At 44.3% G+C, this 24,101-nt stretch overlaps 1 protein-coding gene and 1 long non-coding RNA gene across 6 annotated transcripts in view; one reads left to right on the top strand and one right to left on the bottom strand.

Annotated features, from left to right (window-relative positions):
* ELMO1 (engulfment and cell motility 1) overlaps nucleotides 1–24,101 on the top strand; it is a 525,693-nt gene that overhangs the window by 482,451 nt on the left and 19,141 nt on the right. For all 4 annotated transcript variants that reach the window (XM_038557346.1, XM_038557348.1, XM_038557347.1 and 1 more), the window contains 3 exons: nucleotides 1,644–1,807; nucleotides 9,724–9,836; nucleotides 19,115–19,222. In XM_038557346.1, the coding sequence (XP_038413274.1) occupies nucleotides 1,644–1,807; nucleotides 9,724–9,836; nucleotides 19,115–19,222 (385 nt within the window). The remainder of the gene's footprint in view (nucleotides 1–1,643; nucleotides 1,808–9,723; nucleotides 9,837–19,114; nucleotides 19,223–24,101) is intronic.
* On the bottom strand, nucleotides 7,757–15,807 carry LOC111098824. 2 transcript variants are annotated; one of them, XR_005369701.1, is made up of 4 exons: nucleotides 15,680–15,807; nucleotides 15,348–15,469; nucleotides 12,700–12,943; nucleotides 7,757–7,994 (listed from the first exon to the last, which is right to left on the bottom strand). It is a non-coding gene; the product is annotated as an uncharacterized LOC111098824 (long non-coding RNA). The 2 variants fall into 2 exon arrangements; XR_005369700.1 differs by lacking the exon at nucleotides 12,700–12,943.

Raw genomic sequence — 24,101 nt, 5'->3', positions numbered from 1 at the left:
AGTGCAAGGAGCCATCAGGTGTTTGGAGGACATTTCAGTCGCCTGATAGCTTCTAAGGTGGGGAGATTTTCCCATCACCTAGCACTCAGGCACACTTGGAAGTTCGGGTTTGCCACAGTCATTCCCATGCTGTAAAATTGGTACCTCTGTTACAGTAACACTTCATGAGAACGCATTTTGGTGTAGGACTAGTCCAGGAGCAATTACCAAGTACCTACCATGCATGGTTTGTTCAACCAACAACTGGTAAGAAGCCATAAGGAGTAGAGTGGGATCATAGTTGTAGTGATAAAGGGTAAGCAGCACCCCAAGGCTCTTCAACATTGAGTGCATGCTGTATCCACCACATGGAGCTACCTGGTGTCATAGAATTCAACTAGATACATATGGCCTTGGATAAGTCCTCAATCATTCAGTCTCAGCTTCTTTGTCTTAAAATAGGTGATAATAACACCTATTCTACTTTATTGGAGGGAAGATTAAATGAGATGATGAATAAACATGTGTCTGGCACAGAACCTAGCTTATAATTGAGGTACATTTGTGATTTTTCTCTCATTTTTACTTTACTAAGCGACTCCAAGAAGGTGGCATGATTGGCAGTAGGGTAGAGTGTTCACATCCTCGGTTCAGATCCCAGCTGATCCACCAACCAACCAGCTGTATGATTTTGAACTAGTTACTTAATACTTCAGAGCCTCAGTTTCTTCATATGTAAATAGAATGATGACCACATCTAACTCCTAGACTTGAGTGGGTTAAGATCAGGAACACACATGAAGCTCCCACCACGGTATCTGGCACACAGTAGATACCTTGTCAGTGGTAACAATTGTTCTCCTCTGCAGTGGAGGATCAAAAAAAAGGAACAGAAAGATTGCTACACATCTCTCGGATGCCTTATGTATTTTCTGGTCTTTTCCTGCTTTACAAATTCTGATGAAGATGAAATCACATTAATAAAGGCAATGTTTAATTGCCTCCTTGTGGGCTGGCCCTGTCCTTTGGCAGCACATTACCATATTCTTTTTTCTCGAGACTTCCAATGGGATATGTCTGTTCTGTTTAATAGATCTCTTTTTTTAGTGCCTGGCTCAAGAAGGCAGCAGCACATGCACATTTCCAAATCCCTCATTTGTATGAACACTCAGGCCTTAACTATGTGGAGAAAGCATTCTCGGAGGGGCGAGTGTGGGTATCATTTCACGTTCATTTGAACCAACGCCAACCAGACTTCCACAGTTAATTGTGTCTCAGCGATTTTCTTCCGGAAAAAAATAGCAGCAATGCAGACTCCTAGCTTTTGCTTAGGCTTCTTTCGCTTTTGAAGTTTGCATCATTCCCAGTGTGACTTCAGCGATAGTCCTGTAATATGCTGAGCAAATGGAGCACTCCTCCCAGCCGGGCCCACTGCTCCCAATTCCAAATTAGTCGATCCATCTCCTTCCTTGTGGCTCCAGCCGCACAAGAGAAAGTAGGAAGATGTACATTATGGCAGTTTGCTCTTTGAAGAGCACTCTCAAGGTTTGGAGAGAGTGCAAGTGAAGGGAAGCAGGGGTGTAGGGAGCCCTTAAGTCTGGAAGATCTTTCCAGATGGGCGAGGACAACCCCCAGGAAAATGATGGTCTTCCTTTCATCTACAGGTAATGCAGGTGGTGAAGGAGCAGGTTATGAGAGCTCTTACAACCAAGCCTAGCTCCCTGGACCAGTTCAAGTGCAAACTGCAGAACCTGAGCTACACTGAGATCCTGAAAATCCGTCAGTCTGAGAGGATGAACCAGGAAGATTTCCAGTCTCGCCCGATTTTGTAAGTAACCCCTGGGCTCTCTCTCCTTGGAGGCTCTGACCCACCATTTCTGGTCCAAACGCCTGTCACATGCACCCAAGTGGGCTGTGTTGTGACCTCTCTACAGAAGGCCAACCAAAGACACTCCAGAAGTGTTCAGTTCCCTACATCTCAGCAGCTCCCTGAGGAAGGCAGCCGAGGGGAAGGTGGTGACAGGTGCTGGCAGCAGGACTTAAACCAGGAAGCGGCCTGCTTACTGATGAGTCCTCTGAGAATTTGTAGCTGAAAAGTGAGAGCACCTTTTCTTATCTTGGGATAATTTTTTTCTTTTTTTTTCTTTTTTTTTTTTTTTTTGCCCATGAAGCTATTTCTTGGCAGGTGCCTCTGAGTAGCAAGATGCCCTGCCCAGCCAGAGCAAGGCCCACTTAGCTCAGGCAGTGTGAACATTGAAATAGTGAGTGGGAAGAAGAAGAAGAAGAAGAGAGACATTCACTCCTCACTGCCTCATCCATTGGCTTTGCCTCACCCCAGAGCATCTTGCATCAGCCCCTGTGACTATCAGCCCTCAGGCCCAGGTAGAGAGCAGCAGAGCCCCCTGTTTATAGGACTTTGTAGCAGATGCCACTTGCAACAGTTGTCATCTCCATCTTTAGGGTGTTCTGAGCCTCCGACACGAAGACTGCTTGGTTTGCTTCATCTTTTCTTAGAACTGGCCTATTTATCTTCCCTTGTCGTTTTCTAAGAGCTAAGTCAGTTCTGTTACGCTTATAATTTGTAGAGAAAGAAACAGGAGAAAAGGTGGGGGTAAGGAAGTGTGTGATATTTGTTCTCATTTTTCCCTCAGAAGAGTGGACACAGCTTCCTCCGAACTTTCGTACGAAGCCAACTTACCACACAGGTGTCATTATGACATCAACCCCCTCTCTGTTTCTGATTCGTTTTTCTTTCTGCCCCTCCTTCTGTTTTTTACTCTTATATATTTGAGATTTTTAATGCTTGGCAGTTTGCAAAGGAACCCTCCCACCCCCACCCCCCGCTGTTTCATTTCTTCACATCTGTGTGAATTAGGTAGATCTTATTTCCGTTCAAGGAGCGGGAATAGTCTGGAGAGGTGAGAAGCCAGGACTTGAACTCCAGCCCACTGATCCCTAAGCTCATGCTTTCTCCACCTCAGCAGAGCTCCTTTGCAAAGTGTAAGACTAAGATGAGGTTTATAGAAGTTCACAGGTCTGCAGCTACCTACTGTGTTTGCTTTCAGGTCCTAAGAAACACTGGTAGACTCTGTGGAGCAAAACTGTAGTGTTTAGTGGGAGTGGAGCTGGGCAGCAAGGGACAGAAATGCTTCCCGGGGTCTTCAGCTTGCATCAGGTGACACCTGAATCGTACTTGCATTGAGCGCCAGCCAGCTCTGCGGCAGGTGCTGCTGGGACTTTGTATTGGTCCTCAACCAGAAGATACAGCTTAAAATACCAAACAGAAAGCCCTCCAATAAATGCTTGACTCCTCATAGATGTGGTTTCTCACTTGCAGAGAGAGACAGTGAGTGGCACCTCGTCCCATCACAGGGCATACAGTACCGAAATGTTGGATTTCATAAGGTTTGTTTCAGCAGATGTGTAAACACAGGGAGGCTTTATTATGCTTTTGACAACAGTTCATAAAACCTAAAGGGAGACTCAAGGAACCACTGCAGTGAAGGCCAAGGGATCCCAAATTAACATTTGACCATGACTTTGTTCTAAGTAAGAATGTTAACTACATGTGAAATGTAAACCCTTTGCTCCTGTTGGGGCTTCATTTCTTTACTTCCTGAGACTCTGCCCAGGACATTCTGAAGTTTTCTCTTAATTATAAGAAGCTCTTATCTTTACGTTTATTATGTAAGGAGAAACAATGTAAATATAAAGGAAATCTTCTGTGTGTATGTCACTTTGGCATCATCATTCGGCCATGGGACTAAACGGCACTACAGCTCACTGGAGTTCTTGCCATCGTTGAGATAAAGTCATAAAGACTTGTCAGAAACTATTGCATTTAAGGGGGAGGCCATGGACCAGCCTGATCATTATCTTAGCCTTTGAAATGGGTAGGTGGGAGCCAAGCACCAGCTTCTTGTGCAGTGATATTTTGTCTATTAGAATGACCTACCGGACAGGAACTCATTGTGGGGTTGGATGAAGCCTAAATGGCTCATGGGACAAACCTGTGTCAACAGAAAGAAAGGGACAGGCTATGTATGATGGTTTACATTTGCTCATTCGTTCATTTAACAAATATGTATCGAGTGCTGTGGACAAGCAGAGACACTTGACTCCCCCCACACCACCACCACCACCCGCCCCACACTGTCCCAGGTTGTAAAACTAGGAGTGTAGGATGAGCACGGACTGTGCTTGGGTGAGGGGCTGTCATGAGAGCACACGGGAGACTCATCTCACCAAGCTCAGGGGTTAGGATGTTAGAAATGTAGAGCTGAAAAGCACCTTTAAGGTCATCTAGTTCAAGCTTTTCATTCTGCACACTGGGTCAATGACTTGGCTGGGGCTTGCCTGCTAGCACAGAAGCCTGCTGGCCGTGCCCTTACGAGCCTCTAGAGCCCCGTAGCGCTCTCCCTGTTGCCTGGCTCCCTCTGTGCCTGCCGCACACAGCACAATGGCAAACCTAAGTGCCGCAGAGATCTTTTGAGGTGCATGTCCCATTATTATAAAACATTATGTTTCCAGAGAAGAAAAATGCACACTCTGCGTGAGCAAATATTTAGGGGGACTATCCAGTGGGTTGAAGAAGCTCCATTGTATTTCTTAGCTCTTGACTGATTATTTTGGTGAGGACGTATTTGTTATTTTCCACTTAGCATGACTTTACAGGGAAGATAATTCCCTCCACACAATTAATCCAAGTTAATGGCTATTAAAGCTTGAATAGTCCAAAAACAGGTCATTTAACACTACATTGGGGGGAAGCAGAGATGCAAGTATAAATACCAATGAAGCATAGTAGCAAAAGGTAGGAAATCCACACCCAGGGAGCTAACAGATCTGGTATCAGACTCCAAGGGCACTATTTAGAAATGTGGCTGTTTAGACAACTTATCTAACCCATTCCAAGCCTGTTTTTCTGATGTCTAAAGAAGAAGATGATTAAACTATCCACATGGTTGTGCTGTTATGAAGATTCAAGATGCAGAGCCTGAAAAGCACCTAGCATATATTCTGGCACATAATATCCACTCAGAGAAATGGTCACTCTTATCATTAGCTGATAACCAGAACGGCACATGTTGTTTCACTGTCGGTATATAAATGGTAAAACTCACACTATGAACGTATTTGTATATGTCTCACCTTATCTCAGAAGGTACAGTGGGAGTATAGGTGAGAAAGAAAAAGTAAAAACAGAGCCAGAAATAAGGCTAACCGCCTACCTTGCATATCTGGCTTCAATCTAAAGATTGGGCACAAGCTTTGGTCAGGGATTTCACTTAGCCAGTGCTACTAGGATAGTCTGATCAGTCACGTAATTTTCAGTGTTCAGCGTACTTGACAAATGCTTATCAAATGCTTGCCACGTACCAGGTACTGTTCTGTGTGTTGATGATTCAGCAGTGAAGAGGAACACGCAATTCTCGCCCTGCATTGATTGTATTTTAGTGGGGAGAAACAGATAATAAGCATAGTAAACAAGATTAGAGCTTGTTAAAAAGCATAAGGACAATGGAAATATAAAGCAGGGTAATGGAAACAGAGAGCTTGCAGTCTTAATGGGGTCAGAGCAAATCCCTCTAGTTGAGATGGTAACATTTGAGTGATGTTGAAGGGACTAAGGGAGCAGGCTATGTGTATATTTAGGAGAAGGATATTCCAGCAGAGAGAGTCACCAGTGCAAAGGCCCTGAGATAGGAGTAGGTCTGGATGCTCAATAAGAAGGGCCACTGTGGCTAGAGAAATAGGCAAGGAGGAGAATGATAGGAGGTGAGTCCCAAAAAGTGGCTGGGAGTTGATTATGAGGGCCTTGTTGGGGAGCCACTAGAGGGTTTTGAGCAGAGGATTAATGTGCTCTGACTTGGGCTTCTAAATGATCCCTCTTGCCACTATATTGGGAATAGACTCTAGGGAGACGAGTTTGAAAGCAGGGAGATCAGTAAAGTTATTTCAATAATCCAAGCAAGAGATGATTCGAAGTGATTAAAGTCTCTACAATAGATTTAGACAGATTTTGAAGATAAGAAGCAATGGTATTTCATGATTGATTGGATATGACAGAGAGAGGAGTCAAGGAGGAGCTCACGGTTTCTTTCGAGCTAAACAACCAAAGGAGAGAAAGAGTGGAGCAGGTGGAGACAGGGGGTCAGGAGTTCAGCTTTGGACATGTCAAGTTTGAGATGGCTGTGAGACATCCAAACAGGCAGTTGGATTGATGAATTTGGAGTTCAGCTGAAAGGTCCAGGTTGGAAATATAAATTTAGGAAGTTGTCAGCATAAAGTTGATATTTAAAGTCATGAATCTACAATATAAAGAACAGAAGAAGTACCAGGACTGAATTTGGAGACCCTCGGTGTCAAGACAGAGATCAGTTTCCATGAAACAGACACTGTCACTCAGCCCACCCAAAGTCATCAGAGAACCCTTTTAGATATCAGGGGTCGGCAAAGTATAGATAGCTCTTGGGTTAAATCCAGCTCACTACCTGTTTCTGTAAATGAAGTTTTATTGGAACACAGTCACACTCATGTGTTTGCATACTGTCGACTGCTTTCACTCTACTGTGGCAAAGCTGAGTAGTTGCAACAGACAGCATATGGGCCCCAGAGCCTGAAATATTTACTGTCTGGCCTTTACAGAAAATGTGTGCCAACCTCTGTTCTAGGCGAACACCCAAGTAGCAGCTCAGTAGGGCAGACCACAGGTCCAGAGAGACATCTCACTGATCCAGTGGTGCCGTCTGTGTTCTGTGTATGGTGCTGGCCTCACTGGGCCTGGACCTGGGGTTGTCTCCCAGAAACCATGCTGGACCTGGAGTTGCTCTTCACATACTCATTTACCCTACCCCCTTTAATCTTCCTTCTTTTATTTACTTACACTGCCTTTAGACAGAATTAGAAGAATATCTATGAAAACAAAGGCGGTAAACCCATAACCTTGGCCTCATTGACCCCAAGCTGAGAATTTCTATTCCCAACTGCTGCCCATGGTGTTATTGGCTGGATTACCCTGAGGTCAAATCTCATCCACAGACACACCGTGTAGGTGTGATATATATGTTTTCCTAAGATGAGTGAATTTTATAGCAAGTGGGTCCATTTGCATGGAAAGAAGAGGAAATCACTTAGAAACAAAAAGAAAAGTTGTCCTCTTTTTCTCATTGCCCAGTCATGTTTTGGAGGCCTTTGGGGGTTCACAACAAGGAACGCCTAACTCCTGCAGCAGCAGATTCACTCACTCTGGTAGTGTATCCCCGGGAGATGTTTCCCTAATAATGGAGGGTGTTATGATGCGCACATCTGGGTCTCACACTAAAATGTCATAAATCATCAACTAAAATGACTCGGAAGCACTTTCAATTATCTCCTCCTTTGGTCCTCTTCCCTGCATCTTTATCTCCATTTTAATAATTCAACTCCGGCCTACTAACACTATTATTTAAAGGTACATCTGAACCTGAGAGTCAGTGAAATTCCCAAGCCCCTTCTCCAGTTTCTCCATCCCTTGGTGCAGTGTCGTCCTCTCTGCCCCATCGCCTCGTCTTGGAAGTCAGGAGCAGTGATTCCATATGGCGTGTGTCTGCCCCAGCATTCCCCCCGCCGCCCCCCGCTTCTCCCATCCAGAGCAGGGCTCATCAAAGCTGCAGTCTACTAAGTCCATTTTAGAAAAGCCGAACACTGATAATAAATAGTTTTCATATTTGAAAGCCTGAGACGAGACCCTGGAGATCTGCACAGGAAAGCTCTACAAATGTACCAAGCTGTGTTATTAGGGCTCAATCTCCATATTATGGTTTATAGATGTTCAGTTGGAACAGTATCAAATGACAGGAGGTTTGAAGCCACTTGAGTTTAAAATATGTATTAGCAGAGTATTACCACACCCTGTTCGATGGCCAGGTCCTTTGATGTGACTTTTTAATTCTCTTTATCTCACGTGTAAATAGAAGCAGGTCGTAGGCAGATGACTGAGTTCCACTCCTAACCTCTGTGAGCTGTCTCCCCATCTGTAAGATAGAAATAATAATACCCACTTATTAATGACACTAATACCTATTCCCAGAACTTGGGGGGGGTTGAAAGAAAGTGAGAAGGGGATGTTCACTGAGCTAAAATCAGATAGTACTACTACCTGGCTCTCAGAGCAGACACTTAAAAGCATGAGTACCTTCCCCCCCACCTTCTCCGTGAGCTGAACACCCTGTGTAGACAGTTTGCCTGCACTCCAGAGCAGGTCCAGAGTTAAAGCTGAAGCTGACAGATAGGTAGCCTTGACTACAGTAAAATAGGGGCAAATGGAGAGTTGGCCTGAGGAAAGGAGAGAATATTGTCAAGGCAAATTCAGTGATACCTCCTGTCCCTGCCCAGTGCTTATAAATCACTTGCACTCACACTGTCTCCTTTGGGAGTCACAGCAGTTTCATAAAAAGATTCTTATCCTGATTTTACAGATGGGGAAACTGACACTTAGATGAGCTACATGAAATGCAAGTCATGGGCAGAGTCTAGATTGAAACCCAAGTCTTTCAAGTTCTATATCCTAATCACTACTTTAACACTGCTGACGGCTCTCCCTGTCCAGCTCAAATAGAACAACTCTAGCTTTATTTGATGATGATTAAAAAAAAAAAAAAAACTATGCTCCTGGGTGCCTGGATGGCACAGTCGTTTAAGCATCCAACTCTTGATTACAGCTCAGGTTGTGATCTCAAGTCCTGTGATGAAGCCCAGCATCGGGCTCCTTGTGGAGTCTACTTGTCCCTCTCCCTCTGCTCCCTACCTCTCTCTCCTCTTGCTCTCTCTCAAATAAATAAATAAAATATTTTTAAGAATTTTTTTTTAGGCAGGCGCTCAGTGGTTGAGCACCTGCCTTTGGCCCAGGGCATGATCCTGGGGTCCTGGGATCTAGTCCCACATCGGGCTTCCTGCAAGGAGCCTGCTTCTTCCTCTGCCTGTGTCTCTGCCTCTTTCTCTCATGAGAAAGAGTGTGTCTCATGAATAAACAAATAAAATCTTTAAAAAAATTTTTTAAATCTCTGCTCTTAAAAAAAAAAAAAAGAGAGAGATTTAGAAAACACTGTACTCTATCCTGATATCTTAACAGCATAGTGCATCTAAAACTAAGTTACTCTGTATTAGCCTGACTCAAGATGCAAATAATCCCTAATTTGTCCCATCATGATGCCAATCTCTATGGGCTGGGATCTGGGGTGATGTGTTGTTCCCATCTGTGAGTGATAGAATGGAAAGCAAACTGTGGTCCTGTGGTTTGCCCAGGACAGTGTTTGCTGTGGAATTAATGATTACATGCCTGCCCAATATTGCTGTTCGGGCAGATCACAAATGTAGTCGGGAGCTTACCTGCTGTAGGGAGGACATGTGACCAAAGGTTTACTGCCTTGGCAAAGCCAAGTGTGTTTCTGCGTGAGTTTTTATCTGTGGCTTTGTGAAACAAGGAAAGACATTTCTCAGGAGACTGGTCTAGCAAAACGTCACTGAACCGGCTGGTGCTTTTGTGAATATTCTGTAAATGTCAGAGAATCTATAGTGTTGTTTTAACAGATAACCCTGTCCACTAACTCTTAATAAATAATTCTCTAAAGCACCAAGTTGGAAGGTTTTGGGATGGTCGTGGACAGATGCAGCTTGCACTTCCTGCCCCATCTGCCCATGATGCCCTTTCAACCACGCACTGTTCTCAGGGCATGCTGTGCAATGTGTGTTTGTCCTTCACAGGGAACTAAAGGAGAAGATTCAACCAGAAATCCTGGAGTTGATCAAACAGCAACGCCTGAACCGCCTCGTGGAGGGGACCTGCTTTAGGAAACTCAACAGCCGGCGGAGGCAAGGTATTGTGCTTGGGGCCATCCCTGCCCTCGGCTAGGGTGAGCAGCGGCCCGCTCCACGGGGAATCATGGGGCATGGGTGCTGCTTTAAGGGCTGGCCATGCAGCATGGGACTTAGCATGAGAATAGCAGCCCAGGTAAATTCTGACTCCCCATGCATTCCTAGGGAGAATCAGAGAATTACCAGAAGACCCATGGAACTGAAGAGCCATGCTGAGCTATTTAGTGCCTTGAGCCTCCTAGTAGTTGTTCAAGAACAGCTAACATGTATTGAGAGCTTACCACATACTAGCTCTCATTTTACTTATTTTAACGCATTTCATCCTCCTGGTAACCCTGGGTAACCCTGTGATTACACCACTTCACAGATAAGGAAACCAAGACTGAGGAGTTAAGCAACTTGCCCAAAGTTGTGGAAGAGCAAGGATTCATACTCCTGCCACCCTATAGCCCTTCTTTTTATTTTTTTATGGCCTTACTTTTAATGACTCACTCTGCTGTTGTTTTGACAGATAACCCTGTCCACTAACTCTTAATAAATAATTCTCTAAAGCACCAACTTGGAAGGTATCGGGATGGTCGTGGACAGATGCAGCTTGCACACACAGGAAAGCTGGCACCCACTGTTGGGTTTGAACTTCCATCATGAATGGCCCTGATTCTCAAACCCCCATACTGATTCCCTTCTAGGTGAAATTACTTTATTTGGAGACATAAGTAACAGTGAACCAAGACAGGATAGGATCAATCAGTGTTCATAGTCTTGCAAAAAGAAGTTCTGAATTGTCTCAAGTGAATTTTAATCCCAAAATATCATGCCAAAATGGGTGCCATTAGACTAGTTCCAATAGGTAGGGAGCACTTCCAGGTGTTTCTGAGTCAGGGAAGTGAAGCCCTTGGATGGCTTTCTTCTTCTCTTGACAGGCTGCTGATTACAAAGTCACAGTATTCACATCGTACTGTCCTCTAAACACACAGTCAGAAAAATAAAACTGAAAAAGAAGATCTGGGGAGAGGTGAAGAACACACATTAGCAGTAGCAACTATACCAAGAACAAACACCAGTTACGGCCCAGGAGAAACTCGGGTAGATATTTTTGAAAGCCAGCGAGCAGATGCTCTGCTCAGACACAGAGCTCACCCACTAATGACAAACATCCTTCGTGTTCTTTATGCTGGGCCCATCCCCCTGGCCATTTGCCTTAATGGCTTTGTGCTGGATATTGAGTAAAATCAAAACTATTTCAAATATGATGGTTAAAAATCATATTAAGGAACTTCCGAAGGCAGGGCTTCCTTGAGAAATGAAAATGTAGGTTGTTCCCAGAGGATGGAAAGCTATAGCAGTGAGCTTCAGAAGGGGCCTCAGGGGAGCAGACAATGGGCAGAATAATAATCAGAGCTGAGTTACAGCTGGGGCCGAGAAAGGCTCTGGTTGGGAGAACAGCAGAAGAGAGAGCTCCCGTCCTTTCTCCCCGCATCCTTGCATCGGATGTTGTCATCAGGGCAGATGCTGCTCCAGGAAGGTATTGGGGCATGGTGGTGAGGACAAGAGCCCCGGAGCCCGATGAAATGGGTGCAGTCCTGCCTCTGTGCCTGACCAGCTGTGTGACCACGGGTAGTTCCCCTATCTGAAATGAGGACAAAATGCCTGTGTCCTAAAGTTAGCGTGGGGAGGGAAGGTGATCACGACTGTAGCTCTTGGAAAGCAACAACGGAGGGAAGCTACTACTCTTCTGGGAGATTGTGTAGGAAAAGAGCAACGTGCTGGGAGTGAGTAGACTGGGTTCTAGGCTTCCCAACCCTAAGTAGCCAGCTGAGTGCCTTGCCTGTAGGCAGACACGTGACCTCTCAGGGCTACAATTTCCCACCTACTATAGTGGGAGAATAGGACTAGATGATCTATCTCTTTGCTCAGGTGGGCAGATAGTCAATTTTATCCCTGATCTCTTCATCACCTTTGGAAAAATCAATAGTCGGGACATATTGCTCCCATAAGATGATTTATAAAGTTTTTATTCACTTGGCCAAAGGACATAGAAGTAGGAGAAGGAGGGAGGAGATGGCACGGAGATACATTTCATCCAGTTACTCCACTGACGTCCAGTTAGAATCCTCCGGAACCTAATTCAGAGAGCTCAACTTCACCTTCCAGTCTACTTTGTCATGAGTCTTCCCTTTCTAGGCTGAAAGGGATAGATTCTACTAGAATAATCCTGTTCCTAGGTGTAATTATGACAGAGGTTTTTTTTTTGGCTAAAGAAGTGTCAGCCAATTATCTGCAAATTTTTCCGGTTTTCTAAAAACAAATTACCTAATGAACAAAAAATTATTAGCACCTGGATTATACATTTATCAGTCAAGCTCCTTAGAGAGCCCGGCCATCCGTATTTAATATAAAATCATCCTTTTGGGTGCAGAAAGGAAGGCCTTTTGGTGTTTGGTGAATGGATTTAAGAGCTGGTGACCAGGTCTATGTGCTTAAAACTAGGGATTCAAAGCAGACAGTGCTGAAATTGGTTTCCTATCACCCCATCGAAACATTCCACTTAGATTCACACAGATTCATGAGGACACGATGTAAACTCATTTTAATCCCTTCGGAAGAGGTGTGCTCCCACAGGCGCTCCCAGAAGGGAACAGCCATGTGCCATCGCAGGTCAAAGAGCAAGCACACTGGGAAGGAATGGTGGCCACGCTCCATTTAAACTTATTCGACAGTGAGTCAAATAGTGATGAGTCAATTTAGGTATCAGCTTTACAGGGGATAATATGAAAGAGCTTTCTGTCCCAGAGCACTGGAAAGCAGAGGAACAGATAGAGTCCTTTACAACACCGCCTTTGGCTAGAAGACCCGAGTTAATACCTGCCCATCATCCGGACTGCCTCATCCACAGCTCTGCTGCTTGGTTAGACTGATGTAGAGATTCACAAATCTGGGTTTCTAGGAATTCTGACCACATTAGAACTTGGAGGCAGTAAGTCATGAGAGACCCATCAAGCAGCTTTCAAGGCCTTGCTTTCCCCGCTCACTAGCTGGGTAGCCTTGGGTAATGTTTTAGACCGCTGTCCATGGTCCTATTTCCTCATTTGTCAAATGACGTCAGTTCCTGCAGTTACAAACAGTTGTAAGTAAGGGTTAGATAATACCCTGCATTGATAGCACTCAGTAGAGTGCTTTGCACGTTGTCTAACATGCTTTAGTGATATCTAGCATTAATTTTAGCTTATAGATCCTCAGAATATAGGTTTTTAAACACAGGCAAGAGAGTGACAAAGGATTTCACAAACTAAACCTCACTCCATTCTGTTCTTACCCCAGAGTAAGATAGTTAGATAGTTTGCCCTGCTTCTGTGTCTCCTGGGCTTCTGCAGGACAGCATTCAGGTAAAATTCCAGAAGTTGTGTATGTTAGCCATTATTTGCATCATGAGAATCTGCAGGACCAGGAATTGCTATTTTCCTTACATTTCAGAGATTAGGGTCTTTCAGAATCCTTTGTGTTGAATAGCCTTGATAAAAGCACAGGGCTACACAGTGGAATGTCATTACAAGAAATGATAATATGAAACTTTTGCTTCTCGTTGAAAACACTGTCCATTTTGTTGGCCAACATCCCTTCTCTAAGCATGAACTCGATAAACTTTTAATTAGGGACTCGGAAGTGAGCAAAACATATGCCCCTGAGGAACTGGCATGTTTCCATGCTGCTTCCAGGAGGGATATACCTTACTTTGGTCTTTCAGCTCACTAAGAAAACCTGGAGCCAAGTGGTATATTCAGGCATGGTAACCAAATGAACTCTTGTTAGGAGCAGGCTATTTCTTCCTCTATCCTTGATTGAAGTTTTTCACTCAATAATTAAACCTTATCATAACCCCTTTTTTATAAAAAATTTTTTAAAAAGCAAGGATAAATAAAAGTGGATTTTCAAAGGAAGAAAATCCAGTTGATTTTCAGGGACAGAGCACTTTCCAGTAGATCGAAATAAGAGATAATCCTTGTTCTTGGAAGGTGGAGGGAGCAGGAGTGGACAAGAGGGGTTGCCATTCATTGGAAGAACAGGAAGTTGTGAGCCACCTCTGTGCAGGGTGCAGAAATGGAGATTTTATATATGTTTTACTAATATGATAATTAACATTACTTAACAAAAGAACAGAATCCCTAAGGTTCTTGTAACTTGGCCACGGCCACTTAACTGATGTGTGAGGGCCAGGTGCGTATGACTCCGAAGTAGCACTTAGGCCAAACCATCTTTAATAGGATTTGGGGCTCTGGAGTCCTCTTCTGTTGTGAAAGAAAGTAGCAGTCTGCAGGGAGCCATCTCTCATTCTGAAGACTGTCCAGTGAAATGAGGAAGATTTGGAAGGCAGGATGGGCCTCTGTCTCTACCTATATTCATTGTCTTCCTTTACTGGACCAGCAGAGGAATCTGGTATCTCATAACCCCTCAAAGAAGACATTTCCCTTTAAAACCATTGCTGGGGTCCCTTTTGTGTTTTATGACTTGAAAAGCTTCAAGCCTGAGCAGGAAAAAGACCTGCACACTCTAAAGATGTTGCACATTTTAGGTTAACCTAGGAAAGCTCTAAAATCCTGATGGAAGTGCCCTAAGATCTCACTTTAGTGAAAGTCACCTGCTTCCCAAACAGGACTCTCAGGGCCCCCTGGGCAGCACGTATCTGCCAACCAGGGGCTTTGTACCCAAGACAAAGATGTGCCCCTGAGTCCACAGCAGAGCTGATCAAGACTCCATTCCTGCTGTGCCCTGTGCCCCACTGACCCGCCCAGCATTTCCCACTCAACAACAGTAGCTGGTATTCCACTTGCCCAGCTCCCCTGCAGTCCTGCTGGCCAGCCCTAAATATGTCTCTAGCCTTGATGATGGAGACTAACCATTAGTTGTACTGTTGGATATAGTTACCTATGGCTCATTTAATTGGAATTAAATAAAACTTGAAACTTCTTTTCCTACTTATTGGATAAGTATCCACAGAGTATTTCTGTCATTTCAGAAAGTTCTCTATCACACAAAGCTGCAAGAATTACAGTTGTCAGTGGTTATTAGCTCCATAATGATCTATGCGACATTGGGAATAGCTTTAATCAGCCCTGGAGACCTTCTCACCAGGCTTGTGAGCTCTAAAACCGGCTTTCTTTTCTGATTCTTCACACACACACACACACACACACACACACACACGCACACCCACACAAATGCACGCGTACAGAGATAGAACGAGAAAATGAAGCACAAAATTGTCTCCATTGTCAGTTTTTGAATTTGGAGAATGAAGAAATGGCTATTAGCATGCTAACACTCATAATTGGCTGGAAGACCTCTCTATTAACTCCTGTTTATTCTTTAAATGCTAGTAAACAATCTTTGATAATGTTCTCACTGCTTCCTACTAATTGCTTTTAGTGACACGATCCACTCATTCATTGCCCAGAGGGATTGAGGAACTAGTAACATCACGCTGGGTTTTGAAAAGAAATACACATTTTTCTTACCATAAAAGAAACTGCAAATCAAGCTGCTGCTGCTGGCTGACACTAAAATTGTCTCCTGCGATGAGCCGGCGTGTTGTGCTGCTCAGGGCTGGCAGTTCTGCTGTCCTTTACAGCAGCTCCACCTTGGAGACAGACATACACCAGTTATGATGCCTCTAAACCTCCCCAGAGCTAATGACTCCAGCCTTTATCCTGAGGAAGGCACTGGCATGATATCTACCCATTGGCTTATGAGCAAAACAGCCTCCCCAAGACTTTTCAGCCCCGTCTCTAATATTTTGCCATCCATCCAAGATTCCTGTTTGATGGGGAGGAACAAAGTAATCACTTACACCAATGACGTGCAGATCTTTTTTGCTCTCTCCCATTTTAGTAGTAGACTGAGAAAAAGGAACTCCTTAGGAAGGAGAGGAGTCAGCCAGAGGCAGGAGGAAAACCAGAGGAGTGTGGTGTCATAAAAGTCAAGAGAACCTAAGCCTCTGGAAGGAGGAAATTCCATCAGCTGTGCACCTGATATTGTCATGGCAGGGTTCTGGGGAGCCTTTTGTGTTCCCTTTCAGCTAATGGCCATCGCAACTTTGCAAAGACGATGCTTGCTTTGCCTCCAGGAACCCTGATAACTGGCCACTGTTCTCTGTTAGCTTCTGAGTTGGAGAATATGTTGCACAAGAGACCTTCCCTATTCCCATTTTTCCCTGTGGTACAGTCAGAGTTGCTGAGTCCCTAAGCCTACTTCCCAAACCTAGGAAACGGGTGTTTCCACCATGTTTCTCTCAGTTGCCACCAAGAACCTGGGGAACTCTTTGTCCTTCAACTTCTTGGCTTTTGTCTCTCACATCTGTCTGCCTTTCATACTGATGACTTTTTGCTGTACCCAGTAGACTGCCATGCGCCTGCCTCGTAGGCACTCTGCAAATATTCATTGGATAAATAAACGTCCCTTGAAAGTATACGCGGCAGAGATTTTGGAAGACTTACAAATGAATATAAGTTGTGCATTTTACTTCACAATCTATCTGTTTGTACCACTTAAATTTTGTAATGCTCCCCCAGCATCCTGAGAATGAATGATCTTTAATTGCGTCATATTGACCCTTGGGCTTTGGGTTGCTGCCGTTACCCCTAGAGCTTATCCCAGCTTAAGAAGTGAGGGATCCCTGGAGAGAATAGGTTGGGCCCTTACTCAGAATAAGACCAGCGTGTCCCAGGGCACAGCTCACTGACTTCCTTGCCAGCTTTGGACACCCTTCAGTTGCTCACTAGCTAAAACTCCCACTGCCGAGGTGTCGGGAAGGAGGCATCATAGTAAATCTCTCCAGCTGGCTTTGCACAGTCTCCGCAGGCCACTTAGACGAGCTGAAAGCTCCCTTTGGGGAGGAAGAAGCTACGCAGCCCATCATGCAGGCCCCCCAAGAGCACTGTTGATGCTCACGGCCAAAGCACGGCCAGCTCCTTTGGAATTCACAATTCCTGTTGTGAATCACAAGTCCAATTCCCAAATGTATTCTCCTCGTAGAGGACTGATGATTATATGTTTGCCTAATTGAAATGACTGGAAATTATTCAGGGAGTAACTTTATTTTCTCCCTTTGAAATACTCTCCCAGGAAAATGACCTGTGTTGTATGTATAGATAGAACTTAATTTTGAAAATTGAGCAAGACCAGCTGCTGCCCTAGCCGTCAAGTAATTTTTCCTTTCCTCTCGCATTTTTCCACCAGAATTCATATTCTTTTTAAATATATGGGTTGCCATATTCGGACTGCACTCAAGAATTCTCAAACCCTATTTATAGATGAGGAAGATAGGAATCACAGAGGCATTTCACTTTTGTGGGTCAAGTTTGGGAGTTTTCTTTGTTCATTGTGTGGTTTTCCTTCCATTTTTAAAACTTTCTTTTCGGGCACCTGGGCGGTTCAGTGGTTGGGCATCTGCCTTCGGCTCCGGTCGTGATCCCAGGTCCTAGGATCGGGTCCTGCACTGGGCTCCTCGTGGGGAGCCTGCTTCTTGATCTGCCTATGTCTCTGCCTCTCTCTGTGTATCCCTCATGAATAAAAAAATAAAATCTTAAAAATAATAAATAAAACTTACTTTTCTATTACAAGAGTCTTAGTTAAAACACAAGTTTTGCATGAAGGCAATTTTAGATAGGAAAACCATTTCCTTACAATGTTACAGAGCACTTTCTAATTAGAATAGTTCAAAACAATACATCTGCAGACACAATAATGAGGTGACTTGACCAAGGCCACCATATTCACCAACTACATAACTGCACAGATGGGCGTACAGATGCTTTCAAGGTCATGCATGCTTTGTGCCTTAAGCGTTTTGACCAAGTCTCCTTGGGTCCTCATTTATCAACTTAGCCAACACCAACTGTGCAACTTCTATGTCCCAGACACTGTGCCAAGGGATTGGGACCGTGCAATTGTGAAGACAGTGGCTGTCATTAGAGAGCCCTGGCTTCCCCACACTGTCCGAGCTCATGAGTATCCTGAGTCTTCTTGCATCAGTAATTGTTCACAGTACACCTGCTAGGGCAAGTTGCTTACCTGCGGCTTGTGGCAAATGATGAGAAATACCAAGAGGCTTACCATGGGGATACCAATAATCAAGAAATATGCTGGGGCAGCTAGGAGAATGGGGAGAGTCCCTTCGGCAGTAGTAATCGGAGAGGGCTTCCTGGGGGAAGAGGCGTCTAAGCACAGCCTTGCTTGAGAGCGTCACAAAGATTGCTGTCACAATTTAAGTTCCTTATCTATAAAAAGTGTTTTTTGCCTCCTCCTTCCTACCTCACAGGCTTATTCAAATATTTTTAATACATGGGAATGCAGAGGAGGTTAAGTGAGGGAGTTACTTATAAGAATGGCCCTAAGGCCCTGGTCATGCCTATTTCTTTGGTTTTGTCTTAATATTTTATATATGTTTTTAGTTTCAGGCGTACAAGATAGTGATTTGATACTTATATATGTTACAAAATGGTCACCACAGTAAGCGTAGTGACCATCTGTCACCATACAAAGTTGTTACAGTGTTACCAATTACATTCTCTATGCTATACAATACATCCCATGTCTTATTCATTTTATAACTGGGAGACTGTACCCTTTAGCCCAATTCTAGTCATGTCTATTTAGAGAAATAAACTCTAGGAATTAGAGAGGAGACGATTGTGAATATCCTCGCGCTTTGGATAAATCCCTGAATTATTTAGATTATTTCCTCATGAATTCCACCCCCATGTGTATCACTAATATCCTGACAATTCATTCTTTGATTAATTGGTGTGTAGTAGCCCCAGGGATGGGGGTCTGGTATACCAACTAAGATATGGCACACAGCTATCTCAACAGTCTTAAAAGAGGTATGTAGAAGGAGAAGAGTTCCAAGAAAGCCGTTTTTTCTACATCTCCCTCCCCACATCTGCCAGGCCTAAGTGGACAAGTGGTAAACCCCATAGTCATTATAGATATTAATGAAATGATGCTCTGGAAACCACCACCTCAGAAAACCTGGTGTCAGTATTCCTGAAGGATTTCACAACCTCCCCAGTGGTTAAGCAGGACAGCGCCAACTAAATATCAAAATCCAAAGGGGACTCATTGCCCAGGGCTCTAGAATTCATTCCTTCCCGAAGACTTAAAATCAAATGCATTACTTGCACTTCCAGGCAAGACTATTAGAAAATAAGGATGTCGATATTTTTGGAATTCAGAATCACCTGTCTCATAAATTTGTGTGTTTGTGTCTGTATTTTTCCCTCAGACAAGTTTTGGTACTGTCGACTTTCACCCAACCACAAGGTCCTGCATTATGGAGACTTGGAAGAAAGTCCTCAGGGAGAAGTGCCCCACGATTCCTTGCAGGACAAACGTAAGTGGCTCTCCCATGCAGGAGGAGTGAGTTTGCATTGTTGGTTTAGCTTCCTGGTCACAAAATAGCATGCTGGAAAACGACCAACCCAAATAAATCCACTGGGCATGTCTCATCTTGTTGAGCATCTTGGCCTGAGCATTCTCATCATGGACAAGAACCTGAGAGATTAGGGGTTTGGGACTGAACAGAGGAGGGCACAGAAGGAATGCTCACATATCTTTCCAGAAAGACGTACGCCTGGGGTTCAGACATCCACTTTTGCACTACTTCTCCAGGTGCTGTTTCAAGAAGCAAAGACAATAGAAGCCTGACTCTGTCAGTTGTCTTATTCTGGTGATGAAATAATTTCTCATGAATCATGTGCTTGATTTCTAGCACATTTATTCATTGTAGTTCAGTGTATCCTATAATTATAATGCAGAGCTAATGGCAGACCCCAGTATGGCTAACCTACTTCAGGAGAGGTAACTTAGAAAAATCTATGATCAGTTACAGTCCATTGTCAACTAACGATTCCCTGAAATACATGTTATTTGTATTTATTTGCTGTTTCTGCATGGTGTCTGTTTTAACATGTATGTTTTGAAGAGTCCGTAATTTACTAGATTATTTTAGCCCAACACCAAGCCAGGTTCCAGGTTTTAGACAATATTAAGTGTACAAGTTAAACCAGGTATTAAAGAAACATTAAAATATACCAGGGTCATGAATTGATTTGGAAGAGGAATGAGATAAAATGAACATAACCTCAGAGGATATCCCAGGTGGAGAAATCAAAGAGTGAGAGTGAGAAAAAAAAAATAAAAAAACACTTTCAAATAGTCTTCAAAAGTCATGCTGACCAGATCAAATCCTTATGCCAAGCCCCAGCACCCTTCCTTTCATCACCCCAGGACCCACAGAAGTCAGCTCTGGACTGCCTTCCTTGCAGCCCATGGCTACTAAAGGCAACAAATAACCACAGTGAGAAATTCCTGACACATTCAGACGCTGGAACATTCTCTCTTTGCCCCTGCTGCAAAATGGAAGACTCTGGTCTTCATAGGGTCATTTAGTTCAGAAGCAAGCTTGTTTGCTGTCATAGGAGCACTGCCTTCCTGGCCCACATCATCGGTACCTATTAGTGGGAGGAGAAGGAAATCCGAAACACATGACTGCAGAGTCTGGGGTAGTGTCTGTGAACCCCTACTGCGGCAGCGTTCTGGGGCTCTGGCCCTAATGAGGACCCTCCCTTCAGGTCTCAGAAAGCCTTCTCCATTCCACCGTGGACAGGCCAGACCAGTGGTTCTGAGTATGGTCCTTGGACCATGAACAGCATCTCCTGAAAACGTACTAGAAATGCAGATTCCCTGGCCTCATTTCCAGTCCTACTGAATCAGAAACTGGGTTTGGGAGCCAGCCATCTCAGTCTTAAGAGACTCTCCAGGCAATTCTGATGCACGCTCATGAAAACAAGAACCACCGAGCTAGGCACTGCCTGATACTCTTCTCTTCGTGGTGGTCTTCCATTAAAAAATGAGATCTAACTAAAATTTAATATCACATTTCTTTCATTAAAAATGGGCTCTTAATCATGAAAAACAATAAGAGAGACCTAAAAGACCTAATCTTGGAATATAGCACAGTCCCATCTACTAAATCACATTAGCTTTATTAAAAATTCACAGCTGTGTCTGTATTTTCCTCTGTTTGCTATTAACTGGTGAAAACTCACTGGTGAAACCTCCCTTGTGAACTTGGAACTGTTCAGAGGCCAGCAATTTGGAATCAAGACTCTACCACGGTAAAATGAAGAGTTAAAGGTTACTGTTACTCAACGCAACTAGTTATATACAAAGTCTTCATAGTCTGGTTCTTAACCTGACCAGGAAATAGGCAAGTGATCTGGGCAACACACACACACACACACACACACCTTGATTGACTTTCTGCCTCACACAGACAGTGAATCGGCTCTCCCTCTCACTGGACATATTATTTATCCCCATATTTTTGTAAAAGATTTTATTTATTTATTCATGGGAGACACAGAGAGAGAGAGAGAGGCAGAGACACAGGCAGAGGGAGAAGCAGGCTCCATGCAGGAAGCCCAATGTGGGACTCGATCCTGGGTCTCCAGGATCATGCCCTGGGCCGAAGGCAAGCGCCAAACCGCTGAGCCACCCAGGGATCCCTATCCCCAAATTTATAGGTCTATGATCCACTTCTCAACTCAGAGATGGATATCCAATTGGCATTGTTTGCAGGTTTTTTTTTTTTATTTTTAAAGATTTTATTTATTTACTCATGAGAGACACACAGAGATAGAAAGAAGAAGAGACACAGGCAGAGGGAGAAGCAGGCTCCATGCAGGGAGCCTGATGTGGGACTCGATCCCAGGTCTCCAGGATCTTGCCCTGGGCTGAAGGCAGTGCTAAACCGCTGAGCCACCCGGGCTGCCCTGTTTGCAGGTTTTATATGCAGCACTCCCATTCTAGCTGGTTCTGCTGCTTAGGAAATTGGTAGCCCTGCTCCTAGAGAAAGTCGAGGTGTAGACCACTCCTAAGCCTTGTAGGGGCAATTATAGGGCTTGTCCACAAGCTGATACCCCCTGGCTCTACCAAAGCCTGCACCCCAAGAGGCCAGGGTGAAAGTAACTAGCTATAAACCCAGACTACCAGTGCCGGGGAGAACCAGCTCAACAGGTGGTCACAGAAGAGTAAGGCCAGTGCTGCAAATCTCCAGACAGCTTTTGGGAGTGGCCACAGAGTGATACTGGTTCCGGGAAAGGGTTACAGTGGTCCCTCGACAATGGCTCAAAACCCCCAGCCCACCCCTTCCTCTGCAGCCTTTGAAAGCCAGTACTTCAGACTTCAAAAGAGCTGTTCCATCAACAGTTTATCCATTGCAGGATAAACCAGGAATGCATACTTGTACAGGTGTGTGCATGTAAGAGGGTGTGTGTGTGTGTGTGTGTGTGTGAAAGAGAGAGGGTGGGGATCCCTGGGTGGCTCAGCGGTTTAGTGCCTGCCGTTGGCCCAGGGCACAATCCTGGAGTCCCGGGATCGAGTCCCACGTCGGGCTCCCGGCATGGAGCCTGCTTCTCCATCCTCCTGTGTCTCTGCCTCTCTCTCTCTCTCTCTCTCTCTCTCTCTCTCTCTATGTCTATCATAAATAAAATAAATAAACATTTAAAAAAAGAAAGAAAAGAAAGAAAGAAAGAAAGAAAGAAAGAAAGAAAGAAAGAAAGAAAGAAAGAAAGAAAGAAAGAAAAAGAGGGAGAGAGGGAGAGAGAGATAGAGAGAGATTGTATCTGTATGCACATATGAGCCAAGGAGGGTGTGTATTCATGTAAAAAAGTAAAATGAGCCCAGTATGTGCCTGGGATGAGCAGGCCCCAGCTTAGGAAACTAAAGTTTGCTGCTTCAGGTCTGCCACTGGTTTGCATTTAATTCCAATTCTGCATTCTGCCCCCATCCTCTTAGAGCCCTTAGAAGTCATAAACTTCATTCCACTAGAAAAATGAAATGTTCCTTTAATTAATATCAAGTGCCACTGCTCCTGCCATGTACGACTGCCCTCTCTTGAGACCAAGGGGGAAATTGTCTTCCGCCCCTTGAGTTAATCAGTGCTGAATATTGAGATATTGATGAATCAAAGAGTGTAATTGAATCTTCTTAATAAAGAGAGGGTGAGTAAAGATTGAGGGCCTCTCCTTGGCTGTCATCACCCCTTAAGGTTTAGGAAATCTCTCCTCGTATTACTTCTATTTGGCAGGAGAGGTGGCCCCACATCTCAACCACCAGTTTACAGACTCTTGTCACCCCCAATAGTCACTAGACTCCATGGCTTTCCAGGGGTGCCCCCAGGCTCCTCAGTGCTGCCCTTTGAAAGAATCTAGGCCAGAGCTCCTCACTCCCACATCAAAGGGGCCAACGAGGAAAAGGCTCACTCCCTCACAGGGTGATTAAGCCTATTACAGAGGATGAGAGGAGCAGCTGAGACAGCAAAGTGGAAATTTAGGTCACTGAAGCAAGGTGAATAATTCAGGTCCCTCAATCTACGGAGACAATTAACTTTGATTATTGATAATGAGAATAATTACAAACATTTATTGAGTGCTTACTATATGCCAGGCACTGTGCTAAAAGCTCTACATAAATTTCCCTCTTCCTAACCTAGAGAGGTGGACCCCATTGTTCATTTACAGATAAGGAAACTGAGGTACAGAAAAATTTAAATAACCTGTTCATGGCTAGTAAACAGTAGAACAGAGATCTATGCAACCATCCAACTCCATAGCCCTAGCTTTTACCCCCAACCCTGTACTACCTAGATGAAAAGCCAACAATGATCCTGGGTCCAGTGTTAGGAGGTCATTCTTGGGGCAACTCTATGATGTAACCGATGTAAGTGTTCCACATTGCAGATGAGGAAGGTTAGGCTCCAAGCACTTCAGCCCTAAGTGGAACAACCAGTGGTGAATCTAGAATTCAAAGCCAGTCAGTGACTCCAAAGGCACAGCCCTTCCCACCGCTCTGTGCTGCCAAGTTAGAGATCAGATTCTTCACTGAACTGTACAGGGATAGGGTCTACCTGTCTCTCATCTGTATCACCACTCTTAGAGGCACCTATGGTGCTGTATATACAGCAATTGCTCATGGCTTACTAACTACTTCCTAGGGTGGTTTCTGCCTCAATTTAGCTCCCAGTGGTGAAACCTAAAAGAATTTTGGTGGCTATACTTAACTTTTTTCAGTTGTATTTTTGTTTTAAATCATAATTTCAGTTCCTTCCACAAAAATTAGCAGCCATAGAGTTTCCTAGAGTATCTGAAGTGATTGCCAGCCACCTCTGGGGCTGTGTTCAGCATGATTTGGGTGCTGATACCTTCCAA

The sequence above is a fragment of the Canis lupus genome, chromosome 14 (genome assembly GCF_011100685.1).
Source record: "Canis lupus familiaris isolate Mischka breed German Shepherd chromosome 14, alternate assembly UU_Cfam_GSD_1.0, whole genome shotgun sequence".
In the NCBI taxonomy this organism is placed as follows: Eukaryota; Metazoa; Chordata; class Mammalia; order Carnivora; family Canidae; genus Canis; species Canis lupus.
Note: the sequence above shows the minus strand (reverse complement) of the source record. Positions and strands in the feature narration are given on the sequence as shown.